General features: G+C 35.0%; 3 protein-coding genes across 3 annotated transcripts; all 3 read left to right on the top strand.

Annotated features, from left to right (window-relative positions):
- The first annotated feature begins 1,022 nt into the window (after window positions 1-1,022).
- On the top strand, window positions 1,023-4,889 carry LOC139963894 (uncharacterized). Its single transcript, XM_071965102.1, has 3 exons — window positions 1,023-1,244; window positions 1,935-2,040; window positions 4,566-4,889. The coding sequence occupies exons 1-3, from the start codon at window positions 1,091-1,093 to the stop codon at window positions 4,747-4,749; spliced, it is 444 nt and encodes a 147-aa protein (XP_071821203.1). The 5' UTR covers window positions 1,023-1,090; the 3' UTR covers window positions 4,750-4,889.
- A 2,258-nt stretch (window positions 4,890-7,147) lies between these two features.
- LOC139964007 (uncharacterized) lies at window positions 7,148-11,679 on the top strand. The gene is made up of 3 exons (XM_071965299.1): window positions 7,148-7,396; window positions 9,114-9,249; window positions 10,975-11,679. Exons 1-3 carry the CDS (start codon window positions 7,231-7,233, stop codon window positions 11,150-11,152), a joined length of 480 nt encoding a protein of 159 aa, XP_071821400.1. The 5' UTR covers window positions 7,148-7,230; the 3' UTR covers window positions 11,153-11,679.
- A 2,766-nt stretch (window positions 11,680-14,445) lies between these two features.
- Window positions 14,446-18,555, top strand: LOC139964021 (uncharacterized). The gene is made up of 3 exons (XM_071965319.1): window positions 14,446-14,667; window positions 17,320-17,416; window positions 18,071-18,555. The coding sequence occupies exons 1-3, from the start codon at window positions 14,526-14,528 to the stop codon at window positions 18,219-18,221; spliced, it is 390 nt and encodes a 129-aa protein (XP_071821420.1). The 5' UTR covers window positions 14,446-14,525; the 3' UTR covers window positions 18,222-18,555.
- Window positions 18,556-20,158: the final 1,603 nt, after the last annotated feature.

Below are 20,158 nucleotides of genomic sequence, written 5' to 3'. Positions count from 1 at the left end.
TCTATCTATCTATCTATCTATCTATCTATCTATCTATCTATCTATCTATCTATCTATCTATCTATCTATCTATCTATCTATCTATCTATCTATCTATCTATCTATCTATCTATCTATCTATCTATCTATCTATCTATCTATCTATCTATCTATCTATCTATCTATCTATCTATCTATCTATCTATCTATCTATCTATCTATCTATCTATCTATCTATCTATCTATCTATCTATCTATCTATCTATCTATCTATCTATCTATCTATCTATCTATCTATCTATCTATATCTATCTATCTATCTATCTATATATCTATCTATCTATCTATCTATATCTATCTATCTATCTATCTATCTATATCTATCTATCTATCTATCTATCTATCTATATCTATCTCTATCTCTATATATATATAATTATATATATATATATAATTATATATATATATATATAAATATATATATATATATATATATATATATATATATATATGTTGATACTAGATGAGACTAGTGGAACACTAGTAGTTGTTACTCGGAGTTTCACGCGTTATAGCGATCTTCAGACAACTCTTGTTGTCTGAAGTTGTCTGAGTTGTCTGAAGATCGCTATAACGCGTGAAACTCCGAGTAACAACTACTAGTGTTCCACTATATATATATATATATATATATATATAGATGGTACCATTTTGACCAAGAAATACTCTTTTATTTCCGGCTTAAGCAGTCACAAATCGACCTAATTAATATAATTTATACAACTGAAACAGCTGTGTCCTAAATTTCAATTACCAAAATGTATGAAATATTGTTTAGATCAAAAAGGGTAGTTGGCAGAACAAGTTAAGTCTTTATTGATCAAAGCAAATTGCATGAAAGCGTTATAAGTGGGTAAGTGGTTTACATAACAGCAGATGTTTAATGGTACCATTAAATTGTTAAATGTGTCCCCACTTTCTCACGTAAACTAGATCGCAATGTAAGATTATATAAAGAGTCGTTTATTCTGTGACTAACAACATTCTACAATAGGAACAGCGGCCATCTTGTTTTTCATCAAACCCAACTATTCCATAAACGTCTCACAAAATGAATCTGCTAACTATTATATTCTCCCTAGCACTTTTTGAGCTTTCTTTAGGAGCAAGTGTGACGGTGATGATCCCTGGAGTTCCAGTAGCTCTGCCGATTACAGAAAACGGACCAGACGATAAACCCAGCTCTGGTGTATGCGTGAGAGAAGGTAACCTTGCAATTTCTCAGTCGCTAAGACCTTTCATTTTGCTTCTGAAATTAGTTTTATTTATACAAGCTTTAACTACTTGCAGCTTTCTAGTTATATTTTATTTATTTATTTCTGTAATTATTTGTTGTTGTTGGTTGTTTTAATGGACGGGTGGTGGGAAGTGGTTAACGTTTGTGTTTCAGTCATATCAGTTGACTAATTACGGCATTCTGATTTGCTTAAGCGTTTATCAAAAATTGATCAAAATATTTCCTTATAGTTATAGCGTTACCGCCGAAAGGGATGGATTTTTAGCAGTCAATGTGCATGAATATTAATATGGCACATAAAATTGTCCGTACATGGATACTGAGAGAGTCTTCTGCTACTTTTGCTAACTGATTTTGGATATGAAACTGAAAGTAATGTAGCTAGATAAAATTGTGATGCAAACGCTAGTTATCTGTTCCCCATCTGTGACTTTTATTGCTAATGCGTTATATATAGGCCTAATGCGCGCAATGTGTTGTCTTTTTTCGTTAATCCCTATAAAACTAACAGTCTGCATATAGCAATAAGACCACGTCATGTTTTAGCAAATATAACTAGTAAATTGATAGTTATGTTCCAATAATAATCCTGCTATACTAATAGTGAAGAAATATAATATGTGTCATGCATGTCATCGGTATCTGGCTTCTTTTGCAGTTGGTCTTGCATGTGAAGTACCAGGGTCGATTATGGCTTATGATGGACCCGAGTGTTGTTACGAGTGTGTTTGTGAAAAGGACCATACTACGACTTGTTGCAGAACGTAAGTCGTTTGATATGATATAATACACAATAATTAGTATTTTGTGTCTTCCGTAGGTCAATTAAAATGATTTATGTGGGTTACTTCATATAGAGTAGGGGGGAAAGCTGTATACCTATGCATCAAAATTTACACATATCTTAAAGAAGCTGCTTTCTTTTAATCAATGTGAATCTGATAAAAAAAATTGTTAACACAGAGTGTAAGGTTGTCAATACGATAACTCGATGACGTGTTTCTCTTGTATAATGTTTTGTCTTGTGCTGTTCCAGTAACGTCATGTCTGTGGTACATCTCGGAATGTGTTTTAAACCAGCGATTGTTTAAGCTCATGAGCGGCGTAACGGTTAACTTCGTTGCCCGGGAGCCAAGTTCTGTGGACCGTCGTTTCAGATGGATAGTATCGGTAAATCGTTTAATTGTGAACATATTAGAGTTGCTAATATTCTTTAAATCCTTTGCGTTTGTAACATTGATAGCATATGCTAAATTTGGTTAAGTCCAATAAGAGTTCCGGCAGTGAGGTATTAAAAGGAGAGATTTGTTCAATCGCGGAGGTGCTTAAAAGTTCTTCAGGAGATATGTTTATTTGGAAGATTACATGTAAAGATTTAATAAATCATATTTGTAAGCACAATGAAATTTTGTATGTGCCGACCTTTCTTGGACAACGTTGAAGCATCGCTCATTGGTTGTAGAGTTATCGTGTTGACAGTAACTAGTTAAATATATCCTTATGTACCTTTACAATGAAAAGATATTCTTTGCGACTTGCCAAGAAAGTGAACTTACATCACATATACATTTAGTGACATGAGACACTTATAAATACATCTTTCAAACTGAATAATAAGTTTGTAATCGGTCACGTTTTTCTGTTCTGTTCTTTTCTTTTGTGTGGAATAACTTTCTGTGATTCGTTTTGTATTTTCTTTCGTACGTTTGCAATCAATTATTGATTCTAACAATACTGGCAATTCCTAACTACAAGTGTCACATATAATGCCCTAAAAAAATTAATCTTTGTACTTCAATATAAATCACTTCATAGCTGCCATTTCACTTAGTAGAGATTGAAATCTTCACACATGAGGCAACGACGTTTTGAACACTACAAAGTCTATTATGCAGTAACAACTTTTCATCATCAAGTTACTCATTTAATAACAAGATCAAGCAATTTCAATATGACAGTAATATGTGTTAAGGAAGAGGGTGGGTAGAATAACGGAAACACAGGACCGAAAAACTTGTGTCACATATCGGAAAAAATCCTCTATTTCTGTCGGAGTGATGGAGTAATAGACAAGATTCGGTAATTGATTAGCACTGAGTGCGAAAATTTACCAATGTTTTAGCAACGTTGGACGAAATAATCTAGTTCTAAAATCAGTTTAAGAATGTTTTGATTTGATTAATTCATTTTCAGATCTACCATTTACTTTTACGTATCTCTTTTTCTTTATTTTTTATTTTTTTGTGTTAGAATAAGATGGGCCGGGGGCGAATATTTTTTCCCCAAACTGAACTGACACTGAAATTATTTCCTCGATTTTGATTGGCTCTCAGCGAGCCAATAGGTTTCCGTATAGTTTTCCGTACGTAAAGGTTATAAGGCTATATACAACTAGTAATAACAAGTCAAAAGACACGGACATATCGTCAAATGCCTTTTTTGTGTACACTCACTGGCGCGGCTGGCACACAGTCGCTCGCCGTCTTCATGGCCACTGCATATTCGACTAGGCCTATCGTGATTCATTGACTGAATACATTTTGAATATATGATTATACAACTAAAAGTATCGCAACTCCGAATGTACACAAACACCTCGTACATATGTACATCGGCTACATGTATACAATTACAAATGCACTGTGTTTTATTGTGTTGTATACTATACAACACAAGCCTTTGACGAAGATCCTGCTAGGATCGAAACGTCAGGCCAACTTACTTTTACACATTCTCCTACACAGGCTCTCTAGTGGATAAGCAGCTTGCTAACAGTTATTTTATTTTGTTGTATACTATACACAGTACAATAGGCTACATTACATGTGTTGTGTAGAGCGGAGTCAAGCGAGTAAACAAACGATCGAGGACTGCCTATAATAGGCGCAGTAGTTGGGAATAGTTTCTTCATTGTGTTAAGAACATTATATACTTTAGTTCATATATACCTACCAAAAGTTCTGGAAAGTTGCTAATGTGAATATCTTGAATTTGTTCGTGTTGATCATACTGATATCGTCAGAGTATGGAGGGATCCATGTTGATTACTAAAGTATATCACGTGCTCGCTGAGAGCCAATCAGAATCGAGGAAATAATTTCAGTGTCAGTTCAGTTTGGGAAAAAAATATTCGCGGCCGGGGGATGGAATGCATGGGGGAGGGTTGAGCATAGAGGAGGTGAAAGATAAAAGGTTTTTAGTATTATAATGCGGTACCATATGACCTGTGCTTAACTTCATATCTGCGAACCCTATGTGAACATGGTATGTTCTCTCCTCTTCTTTTCAGAACCGCTTTACCACACGTGAAAAACGCTCCCCACTGTACCATGTATCTTAATCCAGACACCTGCATTTACGAACTGTATCCGAAATGCAAAGGGGATTGCCACATACTGGGATGGTACTACACTGCCCCAGAAGACGGCGGGATCAATAACGTTGCCGACAACGACGGCCTCGTGTTTTTGTGAACACAGTCCTCTTATGTGAAAGAGAGATGTGACTAAATCCATTAAAACTGATTCCATTGTTTTCTTGTTCTTATAACGCTTCTAAAGTTTCTGAACTTCTAAACTACAGAGTGAATTGTTTAACAAATATAATTGATGGGGGAGATATTAAGGGACAAGCGTTAAGTTAAAGGTTAATCTCTTGAAAAGCCACGAGAAATGCAATTCTTCCTTTGTTGATAAAATGTCTTCCAGGTGAATTTTAAGGAAAAATTCGAGTATTAAAATGTCCAACAGAACAAGAAAACTTTGAATAAATGGTAATTTATTCATAGATATGCCGGTAAATTCAAAAGTTTATCTTATATTAAATGTTGCAACGGTCTTCCTATAAAAATAAATCAATTATGACATCCTTTGTCCAAAGCAAATAGTTATTTTATTGTTATAGACATTCTTAAAACTCAACCAAAATATGTTCTTATCAATTCATTACTTCCATGGATTGTATGCTTTTGTTAATAACACAAAAAATACAGGCTTAAAATAATCAGGATATTTTCAGGCTTACACAAACATACAAAAATATCACATACACAATTTATGATGTACTATCTTACTACGGTACTTTTCAACTTTCCAGATTTCTATACGAACCGTTGTCATTGTCGTTCTTAGATTTCTAGACTAAACTAAAATCAGCACATATATGTATAAAGTGGGAGTAATAATGAATTCCACTCATTTCTGTTCGTTTCGCGGAATAAAAGAGTTAATAAACATAAATTGAATGAGTAAACTGCTTTATTAGTCGCTTGAGTTTGTTTTCATGTAAACTTTATTTGTTCTCACATAAGGGTATTTATCTTCATTGAAGTGCTTCGGTAACTTTGCCTAGTTAGAGGCGCACTTTTGATTCCCGCTAGCTAATAATTAAGTCGACATTCACGAAATATTGATTATTAGTGTTCATTTAAACGATATCAATTAAATACTTGCTTTGTTTAGGCAATCGCGCGCACTGCGGTGCGTTCATTTGGGATCTCAGTCGCGATCGGATTTTTGAGTTGTTTTTGGTAAATGTTTTGATATTCTTCGATGCTAATATCCCATAAACATTCATGTCATTAGATGTAGAAGGCCTATTGAAAAATAATGTAACCAGTTTTGTTTGACCCAGTACAGTCACTGAAATCAACTGACAGTGAAGCGAGTAATGGCTCCTGAGGGTCTTCGCTAAATGAGCCCTTTGACTAGTTCGGCTCGGGAGTCATTAGTCTACGACAGGTACTACGTAATGGTGTTATATATAGTGTCTGCGTACGAATACGTACCCCAAGCATAAAATCGCCTTATGTGCATGCAGTCGTAAACAGAAAGGTTAATACATCCGCTCAAGCATGCACAATGTAATAACCAAATTTTGGGATGAGATCAGCTACTCTGTGGATTGTCCTATTGTTCAAAGGTTGGTCTGTCATGACACCTTCCGTATCATGGTACGTAGATGTACAGATGTTTAGCTATGTGAAGCACATGTTTTCTTCACTTGCAAACAATCCCCTCCGGTAATCAAAACAACTTTCCTGCGCTGCTGATCAAAAGTTACTTCAGTTGATACAACTTTTCCTTTACAACGTACTTCCCGGCATCATGCTCTTCATTTCACATTTAGCCACAAAATACAATATAATGTTTGCTAACATATCTCTGGAAAGATGTTCACCTGTTGTGGTGGTGGTGGTGGTTGTGGTTGTGGGTTTTCTTGTCCTTTTCTTGAGAAAGAGCACTCGGATCGATTTTGACTTTATATAGAGCATTACACCAAAAATATTCCGAACATCATAAATGGTTATTTTAATTCTAACCGCCTATTCAGATCATGACTCTTGGCTATGTTATAGAACACATTTGTGTTAACTTCCATGACATGGAACCACGCATGTATTGCTATTATCAGGCTCTGTACATAAAAGACCCATTAATTTTACGTGTACAAATTTGTGCCTACTGTAAAATCGATCGACTCATTAAAGTATTTATTTTTAAAATAATTGAATAACATTGATTCGCTTTCTGTCTATTTTTCTTCCAACAACAATTAATCAGAATTGAGGAATTTCAAATACTGAACTACATTAACAAGTTTAACTTTACGATGTAGCTTGACAAATATTTACAATTTGAATGATAACATAACGTCATTTATGGCAACATAATAAATCACATTTTTTGTCGTCCTATTAACTTTATCGCAATACACATATCACACTTCAACATTAGTTTATACCTTTTTTAGTAAATTGACTTATTGTTTTGAGAACCGGCTGACACATTAATAACACAATGTTTAATGTTTGCAATGTCTTAACATAGTCAGACACAGTAGTAATTATGGTATAAAATGTGGCGCCTTTGCTTAGATATATCATTCCTGCTCGAATCTACTCAAGTCATTTCAATTGTACTCCGTTGAGAAGAATCACTACCACTGAAAGGAAGATGAATTTCATCAATCTAGCGCTGTTTGCTTCTCTGCTCGGGGTAGCTTTCTCTGCAGAGACAGGTGAGAAGTTTGAAATAGTGCTACCGGACGTCGAGCACGAAAGGCCAATAATAATAACGCCTCCTGAAGAAGAACCACCGCATGGCACCTGCTATTACAATGGTAGGTTTTTTGTGTTATTTTCATGAGCTTTTTGTCACTTTTTTCATGACATTTGCAAAACTGATTGCTATCTATAATCTATCCGTTCAGCCAATATGTTATTATTATGTTGTCAGACTGATTACTTTGTAATGTATGGTATTTTAATGGTAATTGGGTATACAGTTATGTAAAAGTATTAATAGTAAATGTCTTAATTTTGTTTAATCACACATGAAGCGATCAAGAAAATTTCAAAAACCTGATCAGTTACTACAATATATGACATTAACAAAACCATGACTAACCCAAATAACTGACATGTCACTATCTCCCAGAACGATCAGGGAGCACGCGTACTATATATATATATATATATATATATATATATATATATATATATATATATATATATATATTGCACAATGCTTGTGGTAAAGCCAATTCCAAATTCATAGACAGATATCTGGACCCAGAATCCCAGAAAAGTTCTACTCGAAAATCTTCTAAAAGGTCCTCCGACAGCCTATCATTCGGGTTACTCGATATAGCTTCGTTTCTAGTTAAAACTAAGAGCAAAATAGAAAGAAAAAAGCAAAATGTCAAAGTATATATGTTATATACACAGGCGTTGCATTTCCAGTGTGTTACACAGAAAGCATTATACTCGTAGTCATGTACACGGTTGCTATATAAGCGAGGCCTATCACATATTGCTACATCAATGAAAGGACGATATATAGGATACCTTTTCACGCTCACAAAAAAAGTGTCTTTCGCGAAAATGACAAATTTAAATAACAGAAGTGTTGGCGTGTACTATTCATTTTTGAGTAGTCAAATGAGAACTTTATTTCAGAATACATTAAAACTAAATGTGTTCCTTGTACGTCTCATCTGCCGTAGAAGCAGTTGTTTTCGTTATGGATCTCTTTTCATCATTTTTTTATTGAAAACTTACGTTAGCCCTTTCAAAATAATGGACTAACCTTCAAAGCTTCAGGTACATGAACTATGTATAGGGGGTTAACAATTTCTGTATCAAACGCAACATATTTGAACATTTAAAGACATGTTGACTACATAATATTATCAACATTTACTAATTTAAGAGTACCAAGTTCAATTTTAATATTCCTCTGATAATTTTACTCTACATTTTGAATGTTTTTTCGAACATTGACAAACAGTGCAGAAATTACGATATTAGTAATAGCAACCTTTCTGAGAAATAACGGTCTAGCCGTCGCTGGCCAAGGGATTTGAGTACAGCATTTATGTATGTTGCCGTGTTGTGTGGACGCATCATGCGCGTAATAGTCATTGCCAACTTTGCAATCACAATTGTGCAAGGTCGGTTATGAGTGACTCCATAGTTTTCCCTTTTCGGGAAACCAAAATTGAAGCCCCAACGCAAAATATGGCTTGTACATGACAGTGATGTTTTAGCAGGCTATTACGGTTACTGGTTACTAATACAACAAGCATCAATATCATCTACTACATGCTTTATCAATACCGCCTACACTAGCATGACGTATTGGCCAAATCATTGGTCTTAATTTGCAACTGTTGAACAATTTTCTTTTGGCTAATTTAATAAAAAAGCAGTAAATTTTCAATTGCTTCTTTTCATTAGTTCATTTTCTTGTTTTTTCTTCTTCAATTTTTGGAATAGAATGGTATAAAGATATACATATTTCAGGTAAAATAAACACAAGTTCAATCTCTCTAACAGAGGCGTTAACATGTCCAGTGGCCGGAGCCGTCATAAGTGATGATGCCGTTAATCCCTGTGTGGATTGTATATGTACGAACGACACGAACGACACGAACGACACGAACGACACGAACAAGATCTACTGTTGTAGAAGGTGCGACTTTTGACCATTTTCCACCCCAACCCCCCCCCCTTAAAAAAAAAAATAATGAAGCGATATTCATTTCTGTTCCTGCATGGTAACTGTTTGAGCCACCCTCCTCCTTTGGTCTAGACTTCTATTGGAACTAAGTTTGTCTACAGCTCTAATATAACACAGGGTTTTCTCTTCATTTATGCTGTTTTGCGAGAATGCAACTAGCTAAATCATTGATTAGTTGAATACTCTTCAACTCCTGTGGATACCTTTGTGATACTTGTATATACTTTTCGAAAGCATTCGTTCTTATCCCCCAATCCAAATTTTCGAGATAACTGGTAAAGATGTAATTTATTTTATGATTTTCCCATGTATACAAGTACAAACGAATATTTAAAATCAACATATATGAATTTACCACATCTGGTACATAGTCTCATATCCCTGAAAATTAATCGAGAAGCACTAATCCAACGCTAAAAACAGCTTAAAATTTAATATTGAAAGATCTGCATTTCTGTTCAGTTACTTGTCCATTCTTTATACCTTAACCCGACAACTTTTACAACGATAACTGAATGTAAAACAACATCGAGTTGGCTTGTATTAACAATTTAAGAAACAAGCAACCGATTTGTTCCCTTTCTCAATAGAAGTGATCGTCTTTTAATAAGTAAGTCACGATGCTTGGCTATACTATAGAGACACATTGTGATGGCGTATTCAGCGAATGCATTATTGACTAAAGGGATATTACGTTGGCTAGATGTATGGCCTAAAATATATGATTCCATGTAAGAATAATGCTAGTTTGTACATTTATCAGTTCTAGGAGCAACTGAGTGAATATTGTCATGATGGCAATTGAGTAGTCTTTGCTAGGTTTTCATTATAAGATTTATTAAGATCCTGTATATATTGATCCATGCATGAAACGAATACAATTTCACAAACAGCAACAACGGTTTGCATTCGGATGAAGTTCTAACAAAGAAAGGAATTGATTGTTATGCAAATGTTCCAAATGTACCATATTTCAGCAAGAAAAAAGTTTATGTGAAACTTAAGCTTTAGAAGAATGTCTAACATGATGACACAACAGACTATACATACTGCGATTTAATTTCCTGATTATGGGAGGGGTAAAAGTGGAATACATTCAAATAAACTATATTTTGCGTTATAGGTATTGACATAGAGTTTCTCAAATAAGCGTTTTACATTATTTGTCACCAGTAAGGAAGACAATTGGCGAACAAGCATTCAGTTACATCGGTCCAAAGTTATGGAATGATTTGTCAAAAGACATCAGGACCAGTCCAATTCTGCCAATATATAAATGTCTTTTGAAGACGTATCTTTTTAATGTTATTTTACGTAATATTACCTTTTTATGATCTCTTGTTTGGTATAATCTCTTATTGTTCTTTTTATAACCTCATATTGTTTGTTATATAACCTCTTATTGTACTTTTATAACCTCCTATTGTTGTTTGTTTGTTATATAACCTCCTTTTGTATTTTTTATTACCTCTTATTGCTTTTTACCTTTTTGTGTTGGTATTTTAGGATTATTTTTGATTAGGTTATTATTTGTTTTCAGTGTATTTTATTTCCTTTTTATCAGTTTCTTTATGTAACGTTCTTTGATACTTTTTGTGCTTTAGCGCTATATAAATGACGTATTTATTTATTTATAATATCTTTTTACGAAAAATATCTTGTTCTCTTTTCCCCCAGAAAACCTGAACCTATTATGGCAGATCCTGAACGTTGTCCTCTGACTCAACATCAAGTGACATGTGTTTACAAGTTTCCAAGATGTAAAAAATGTAAAATCCTTGGCTGGTACACCTCCGACGTACCTGGTGATTGGTTTGATGACGTACCAGAGGGTGGTTTAGAATACGCTGTATAGATATATGTATATCCATACCGGCATGAAAACCTGAAACCTGACATACAACGGAAGCTACCACTTTGACTGAGTTATGTTAATCCTGCACGATTCTTTTGAAAATATACTTTTAAATTAAATGAATAATTTAGCACCTTCCATTATATCTTTGTTGGAGTAGTCTGTTTTATTAATAGTATACTTGGATTGCGCAACGAACCATGTTTTATCAAATTGCCTGCAACATTTCGTTCGAAAAAAGAGCTTATACGTTTATTTAACGAGACATTTCGATTGATGGCACCAAAATTCAGTGCAGATAGCCATGCTTATATCACCAGATTATGTAAAGAGTGAAGAAGGTTCACAACTTATGGTAACTGGTAAACAAACAATCCAAAACTCAGTTTGAACATCTTGAGAAGTGTGCTGTATGATTTGAAACTGTTTGATTATTTCAGCTTATCTGAGCTACATACTTCATTTAACATAATTGGCTGTTCTGTAGTTATCATATTATAGCATTGTTTCAATTTATCTAATGCGTCCTAATCAGTGTAGGTTATTTTAAGAAAGATTTATAACAACATGCAAGTTAATGTAGGCAGGTGCTAAAAATGGTTATTTCTTTGTTATTAGGAGACAAAGAAGAGAAATAAATAAATACGCAGACAAATTATTGATTCTATTGACATCATTTCTTGCTTGTTCTATATATATTAATGCATAAGTTGGAAGATATATATATATATATATATATATATATAATCAGCGTCCATAGCGTCCATAGCCTAGTGGTTAGGGTGTCCGCGTACAGAGCGGATGGCCCGGGTTCGAATCCCGGTGGAGGCTGGAAGTTTTTTCACTGTTCTTGATTTTCCAACTCATTACGATTTTCATTCATACATATATATATATATATATATATATATATATATATATATATACATACATTCAAATATTGATTTGTGTAATTATTTTGTTTTCGTCCGACACTCTGTCGCCAAGCATAAATATAGCATTGTACGGCGCTGTAATTCACCACATCACTTCACATCACATCAATAAAAGGGATAAGTCTTATAAAGCATGTCAAATTATTCGAAACCGAGATTTAGAAAAACTATCAGAAGGTGGGACTGTGAGACTGTGTTGGAACACCGGCTACTTCAGATTTCGTCTACGTACATAATTCCATCCGGCATCGGATATGCCAACAAAGAGTTCTAAAAGCGGGCGCAATTCTGAATTTAAGTTAACACAACCCAAATAGAATTACACTAGTCTGCATAGCTGGACATTACATTAGGGTAGAACCATTGGTAAATGATACTCAACAGGATGTTGTTATACCCAGTGTACTGTGTAGTACTCTGCATTGAGTTTCCTAACCAGAATAAGCAGAACTAAACTATCCAAGACCTACTTACTTAGGCGAGAAGATCGACGTCTGGGTGGGGTTTACTGACCCGGGCCCGCAATAAATTGGACCCCGAGGGATATTGAGGGGTTTTGAAATATGGGATGAAACTAACATTAGTCTCATTTCTATAACATACTTAAAGAAACACAACGAGTGCAGAAGTGTGAGGGGTGACAAAGATGTCCAGGGGGCTCGACCTGGCTCCCGACGCCTCTGCTCCTGTATATGTACGTCGCTGTCAGGATATACTATATGTTTGTGTATCCCAATAAGTGAATCTTAACGAGAAGGGGGATTGTTGAACGAATATTAACATATAAAGGAATAGCTGATCTAAAAAGAGCAAAACCTGATCCTGCGCGCTTGGTCTCTTGCGCATTGCAATAATTACGTGTTTGTGTGTGTTAGTGAGGGGTTGAGGTCGGGCTACATGATGGTATTTAAGAGCAAATTTGCAATTGGTACAGATTTATTGTCATATATAATTATATATATTGTGTTCTCTTTTCTAATTGCATTTACACTGCAACACAGCTTCGAAAATCATCATGGAAAAATATTAATAACTTCGGTAGTCTTATATAGCGCAGAATCCAACAAATTTTGTTCAATGCGCTTAACGGATGCCGAATGTGCAAAAACTAATAGAGTTGAGAGAAAAGAAAAGTTTAAAGACAGCACTTGATTTGAATAATATAATCCAAAGACCTAAATTCAACGGGGAAGGGGTCCATAAACGTGGTGCAGCATTGTAAAAGCTACGGTCACTGAATGATCTTGTACATGACATTAGAAACTGAAGTTGAAATTGATAATGGTCTACATTTAGCTTACTGATGTAAGAGAACATTAAGGTTGGTTGGGGTACCATGTATGTTTTAATGGCACGAAAACTAGAATGAGGGTTTTGTAGTCAATACGGAGTCTTATTGGTAACCAGTGTAGTTCTTCCAGATATGGGGGCGGTAAACCTGTTCGCCCTATAGACGATTCGAGCAGCCGTGTTTTGGATCCTTTGCAATCTCAATAGTTGGGATGTAGCTACGCCAAATAGAAGAGAATTGCCATAATCAAGCCTACTCGAGATTACAGCATGAATATGTTACTCGGTCGCATGCCTATCGAGAATACAAACTGTGAAAAAATATAATTAACTTTCTTCAATTGCATAACAACAGGTTTTTTTGGTAGATGAGGCCATTGTTGTAGTGGCGCATGTTGCCTGTCGCGGAGGGAATTAACGTTAAGTGAACACAGCAACCGTTTTGTAGTTGTACATAGCTTAACTCTAAATTCTACATTAAAGAACGAAATGTGCATGTAAATACTTAATACACATAATGGCGGAAGAAAACGCATACTGGTATACCAAAAGAAGTCTGTTCATGACAACACCAGTCTCATTTCATTTTAGACCTATCAAAATGCCCCGCCTGAAACAAAAACATCATTTTTCACGACATTGTTTAATTTGAGGGAATTTCAACAACATCGCATTAAAATTTAGTTTCGTTTTCTCTCTTTTCAAATAACAATTAATCACTTGGAATAGTGTATTCTATTGACATAAACTACATTATAAAGTAAACTGATATAATGACGAACTGATCTACAAATCAAACAGTTACATTGTCAACCCCAAAATCGACATGATTAATTAATTTTAAACAGTTCCCAGAATATTTGTTTTTTTTTTGTTTTTGTTTTTGTTAAAGGTCTGGATTAAACTGTCTACTTCAACATCGATTTATAACTGTCAGAAGTGGACATAGTTTGTCAGGCGAATAGAGGACACATTTATCACAAAATGTATACTTTGACGACGCCGAAACAACACACCCATCTTCAGAAATTTTAGCCAGTGAATAAAAGTGTGATGAGCTGGTGCATAGTTATCATTATCCAGCTCAGAAGCCTTTCGATTCAATCAATATACTTCTTTTGAGAAGACCCATCACCGGTAACAGAAACATGAACTTTGCCAGCCTCCTGATCTTCGGTGCTCTAGTCGGGGTAGCCGTTTCGCAAGAACTAGTCCTACCTGATGTAGAGGCTAGAGTGCCACATGAATTAGTTGATGTGGAACCAGATCATGGCACATGCTATTACAACAGTAAGTCTGATTCTGTTATTTTTTTTGATCTCACTTATTTCTTCCTGCTTGTAGTTACTGAGTGAACATTTATGTCGAGAGGTCGTTGCTGATTGTAAAAGTTATGTCATTCGGTTAATATAATATAAATATCTTTAAAAAAAAAGTAAAAAAGAGTGGTTACTCGACCTAGACGGTGTAAAGAGTATTTAAGAGTAAAGACGAGGCGATAGTTTTATTTTGGATTAATGAAAGTAAAATATACATTAAGCATTCTGTTGAAATTTGCATTAATTTCCTTTGTTTTCGAGATTTGAAGTCGACACGTTTTGTGTCACTAGTGTACTTGAAGCAAACAGATTTGATATCATAATTTGTTTTACATTTTTTTCTTAAAATGAGTGTAGTGTATTCATATCTCAATGCATTCCAATTTTTTGGAAGAAGAACACAATTGGACGTACACATATGCCCGTGCGCATCTATGACATCACACCTGTTTGCTACAAGTTCACGTTTGGTTCAAAACTTGTCAACATGAAATGTTGTCATCTCGAAAACGATACATAGGACTATAAGAATTCTAAGCAAATATTAACGCAGTTAGAATTTGTTAGAATATGTTTCTCTTTCATCCGCCAAAAATAATATTCACCTGGTTTATTCTTTTAAATATCTCCAGCGTATTTGTTCATCAATGTCATGACTCTCGTTTATTTCATTGAAAAAAAAAGACGAAAGTAGGAAGTTGCTTTATAAGATGAGTGCAAAGACCTTTTGATCAGCAAAACCTTGCCTAAGTGAAAACCTTGGAGGGAGGTGGTGGTGGAGTTTATATCAACTCAAAGAAAAACGTCATCTGGTCGACGTGCAATCGATGTTATTATAACTAACGCATATTTTGTCCCAAAGACATATACTTACTACACTATTTTATTTATCGTAATTGTTTCATATCATATCGACTTACATTGCAATCATTTCTAAACTTATTTTATCACAAGTTTTACATAAGTGAAAGAACAAACAATTAACAAAGGAATAGCCATAAATTTCCCTAACTTTCTTTGCTCCTTCACAAAGATATATTTTTTACCTCTTCTTGGGAGGGGGAGGGGGTGGAATGCTCATGTTCATCCGGTGCCACCTCCCCCTATCGGTCCGGTTTGTTCGTGTTAGGCCTAAACTGACTTATTTATAGGATTTGTTTAAAATAAATGTTTCAGCAAAATGATTGGTTTATCAACAAATAAATGATTTCAAGTATAAGTTTTTTTTGAATATATAAAACACAAAATGGAAAGATTTCGCATAATTATCACTACTCAGGTTTTACTTTATTACTTGATAATGAAAATTGACTAGCGAAGCTTTCATGCAATTAGCTGTTATGGCATATTTTAACATTGTTTTATCATTTGATATGTTTTTTCCCTTTCTGTTTACAAACTTTCAACTGAATAAGTTAGTTTAAGTTCTGTGCATTCCTTGATTTAATTGACACTAAACGATCCCTAGATAGCTAACGGTAGAATTGTAGTACTTAATACAACAGCATCAGTTCGAGCATTACTTACATTACTCTTATATACTTGTGATTAGCCTAACCTTATTTACATGACATGCATTCGTACTCATACCTGGAAGGGTATTATGTACTTGTATACAAGTAAAGCATTCATTACCAAGTATGAGTACGAATGCATGTCACGTAAACAAGGTTAGGCTAAACACAAGTATATAAGAGTAATGTATGTTTGCACTAGTACATTTACTATATACTTACTATTTAGATTGCTTTTAGTATAAGAATACGTCGATTACGGTCAACTATACGTACTTAATACAAATCTGACAGATGACTACAGTTATCTATGATCTGACTCTGTAGGTCCTGCTTCCCTATGAGAGATTGTAATGATAAACAGGTATAATAAAGATGTAGTTGGTATGTACAACAGCAAGAACTCTTCTCGTCATAGCGTGTTCCATTACTCAGATACTTTAACTTAGATACTTTTTATGACTCAGAAATTTAAACTTGATTCAGCTTTTATGTAATACGATTTTTTTTTTTATCTTGTTGAGTAGTAAGTCGTTTGTGATAGCGCACAGGAACTAAATATTAATTACCAAGATGTATTTGTGGTTATTGTTTTCCACTGTTATAATAATTGGAAAAAAAACTGTATGTACAATACAAAATGTTTACGGTAATCAAACAGACTACCTTATAAATATAATATAAATAGTCACTTTGACAGTTATATTCTCACAACGATACATTTTCCAACCGATGTTAAGATAAAAACGTAAAAAACTTTATTATTATGTATCATTCTCAAATACGGAACAAGCGATATCAAATAGGAGATGAAATAAGTTTGCGTTGGTTCCTCTTATAAACGCTTTTTTCTATCCACCGCTCTCCACCTCCCTCTTTCTCCACCCACCTCTCTCTCTCCTTCTCTCAAGAGAAAATATACTATCTATCTCTTCAAGGGACAGAACAAATGAGAAAATATACTGAAATGCAAGCATGTAATGTTCACAACATGGAGTAACTTGGTCGTAATATTGGTAGCTGGTTATCAGCTTAAGGAGCCTACAGATATGTTAGATATCTTTCAGTTCAATCTATCAACTTGAAGTTGGTTTTTCTTTCTAACACAGCTGCAGTTTACTGCGTTGCAGGATTCTTCTTTACCGATTTACAATCCTGTGTCCGATGTGAGTGCACTGATGACCACTACTACGTCTGCTGCGGAAAGTAAGACTTTTCTTATAACTAGAAACACTCATTTAAAAGTTTGAAGACAATCAAAGTAGGATGCTCTACTATTCAGGGCAGGGGGTGTTGGGTCCCAAATCCAATGTCATTATTTGATGCTACTCAATTATAAATATTTATACATAAATATATATATATATATCTATATATATATATATATATATATATATATATATATATGTATAAATATATATCTATATACATATATATATGTATATATATAAATATATATATATGTATATATATATATATAGTGACGAGTGTGGCGAGGTGACGAGTGTGGCGAGGTGACGAGTGTGGCGAGGTGACGAGTGTGGCGAGGTGACGAGTGTGGCGAGATGACGAGTGTGGCGAGGTGACGAGTGTGGCGAGGTGACGAGTGTGGCGAGGTGACGAGTGTGGATAGGTGACGAGTGTGGCGAGGTGACGAGTGTGGCGAGGTGACGAGTGTGGCGAGGTGACGAGTGTGGCGAGGTGACAATATTCGAAGGTTGAAAGAAATTACCTTAGCATTTTTATTCTGCTTCCCTGATAGAACAATAATTTACCTATAGATGGAGTTCTTTGCATTACGTACACCTTTTCTTGTGTGCACTTTTTAACACTTGTCCCTCCCATTCTCCACTTCTACAGTTATGCTGAACCTAAGGTTAGAAAGCCTTCGCATTGTAAACTGAGCCGGGATGAAGCAACCTGTGAGTTCATCCTAGACCCAAAATGTCCAAAGGCCTGTGACATCCTCGGCTATTACTACTCTGACGTCTCGGATAGGATCGACTTTTAATCAATTATGAGCTGACATTAAACAAACATCTAATTGTGATTAATTTACCTATTGTATTAACAACTAATTTTGGATGGTATATTTGAGATAAACGAATGTTTTAATACTTAAATATAATAATTTTGCTCAATTAAAGTCAGTTGCATATATGCTATTTCGACACCAGACTGCAATATTGCATTAAGTGATAGGTAACTGCTTGCAGGCCTACGTAGAACGTAGAATATAATATGGCTGTATGCACCGTTTTAATATACATATTGTATGTAGCCTACTACCATGGTAACCTTTGTTAGTCACGGACGTTCACTAATAATACAGCAATAAAAAGGAACACCATATTCTTGTGTTGTTTTTGGGGCATCATAATGTCCCCGGTCCGCTCTTTAGCCCACCCGCAACACCAACTTCCCCAACCCCTGTCCACACACGACTTAAAAAGTGATATTCAGCCTGATTTATTCCAGCCCATTTTTAGGAAGTCCATGGTCCGCACACTATACGACTACCCGATGCAGCCTCCCCAATCCCCAGTCCCCCGTCCCTTCCGCACACCGATTTACAAAGTGATAATTAGCTTGAGCTATGCCAGAAAAACAACATCCTCCCTCCCCTCTCTACCTCCCGGGCCGCGATTGTTTTTTTTTTCCCAAACAGGCTTGCAATTACGGAGTTTTCAGCTAATCAGATTGCTCGTGATGTCAGCATCAATAATAACCATCGCTTCGAAGTTGGAAGACATACACTGAATCAGAAGAATGCTAAGGTCCACGTGTTTTAAAATGTCAAAACATGAATGATTTCATTGACGTCACTGAAACATGGTGCTTAAGCTGAACAGATTAGTTTTTGTTTTTGATTGACCTGTGACACTTAGTTAAGTCTACGGGGCTTGGAACACATGTTTACCTTACTTATGATACATACACTCTTAAAATTGTTGGGCAAATTATTGCCCAACCTGGGCAATTATTTACACATCCGTTGGGTCCGTATGCCTCCTGGTTGATATTGGGCAAAAAAGTGCCCAACTAAGTTGGTTAATGATTTTGCCCAGCAAACGGTTAAATAAATACCCAACACCTTTGCCCAACACCTTTTACCCAATGCCTTTACCCAACAATGTTGGTCACCGATTTGCCCAATGGTTGTGTAAAACCTTTTACCAATGGATTTTTCTTTACCCAATGATTCTTGCCCAACAGCTAGTTAAAAATAATAGTGGTTGGTTAACTAATACAATACAAACATTGGATTGTAACATTTTTCATACAACTGGCTTTATTTAATAGGTTATAAAGCTTAAACAGAGAATGATAAAGAACAAACAAGTAATAAATGTTTTCATACTTTTATTTTTTCTGGTCTTTGCCGACTTCAGATTGTTCCTCCAGTATGAATTCACACAGCATTCAGTGCTTGACCTCTATTTATCTAGTTAAATGATCTGTGACTACGATCCGAAGCAATAATTTCATAAACTCACAATGGGGATAAACACATATCAACATTATTAAAGCTGAAAATATTAGCTATCCATATTTTGCCATTGTTTACTATTTTCAGTTCTTGAAATGTGTTGACCACAGAAGACCTCCTGTATGTTGACATCAACTACACAAGGTACCGGTGCAACACACAATCATGTACAGCTTAATGTTGGTCTCTTTCAAGCAACTCTGGTCTTAATAAGTGAATATAATATCACTGATAATTTCCAACATATAGTCAATTGAAGCTAACCATTTTATGTTTTAAACAAGGACACACAAACCGAAAATATTGATACACCATTGTATCTGCAATTGCTTTAACAAGGAGCCAAGGCATATTTTGCTACCATTTTGATTGTGCTTAGATGATTGATGAACTGTAAATTTTAACATCTTTTCAAACAAAAGCCAAATGGTTGTAAATCCCACATTGATTCTACATAC

The sequence above is a fragment of the Apostichopus japonicus genome, chromosome 22, assembly GCF_037975245.1.
Source record: "Apostichopus japonicus isolate 1M-3 chromosome 22, ASM3797524v1, whole genome shotgun sequence".
NCBI classification, from domain to species: domain Eukaryota; kingdom Metazoa; phylum Echinodermata; class Holothuroidea; order Aspidochirotida; family Stichopodidae; genus Apostichopus; species Apostichopus japonicus.
This window is presented reverse-complemented; position numbering and strand designations above follow the sequence as displayed.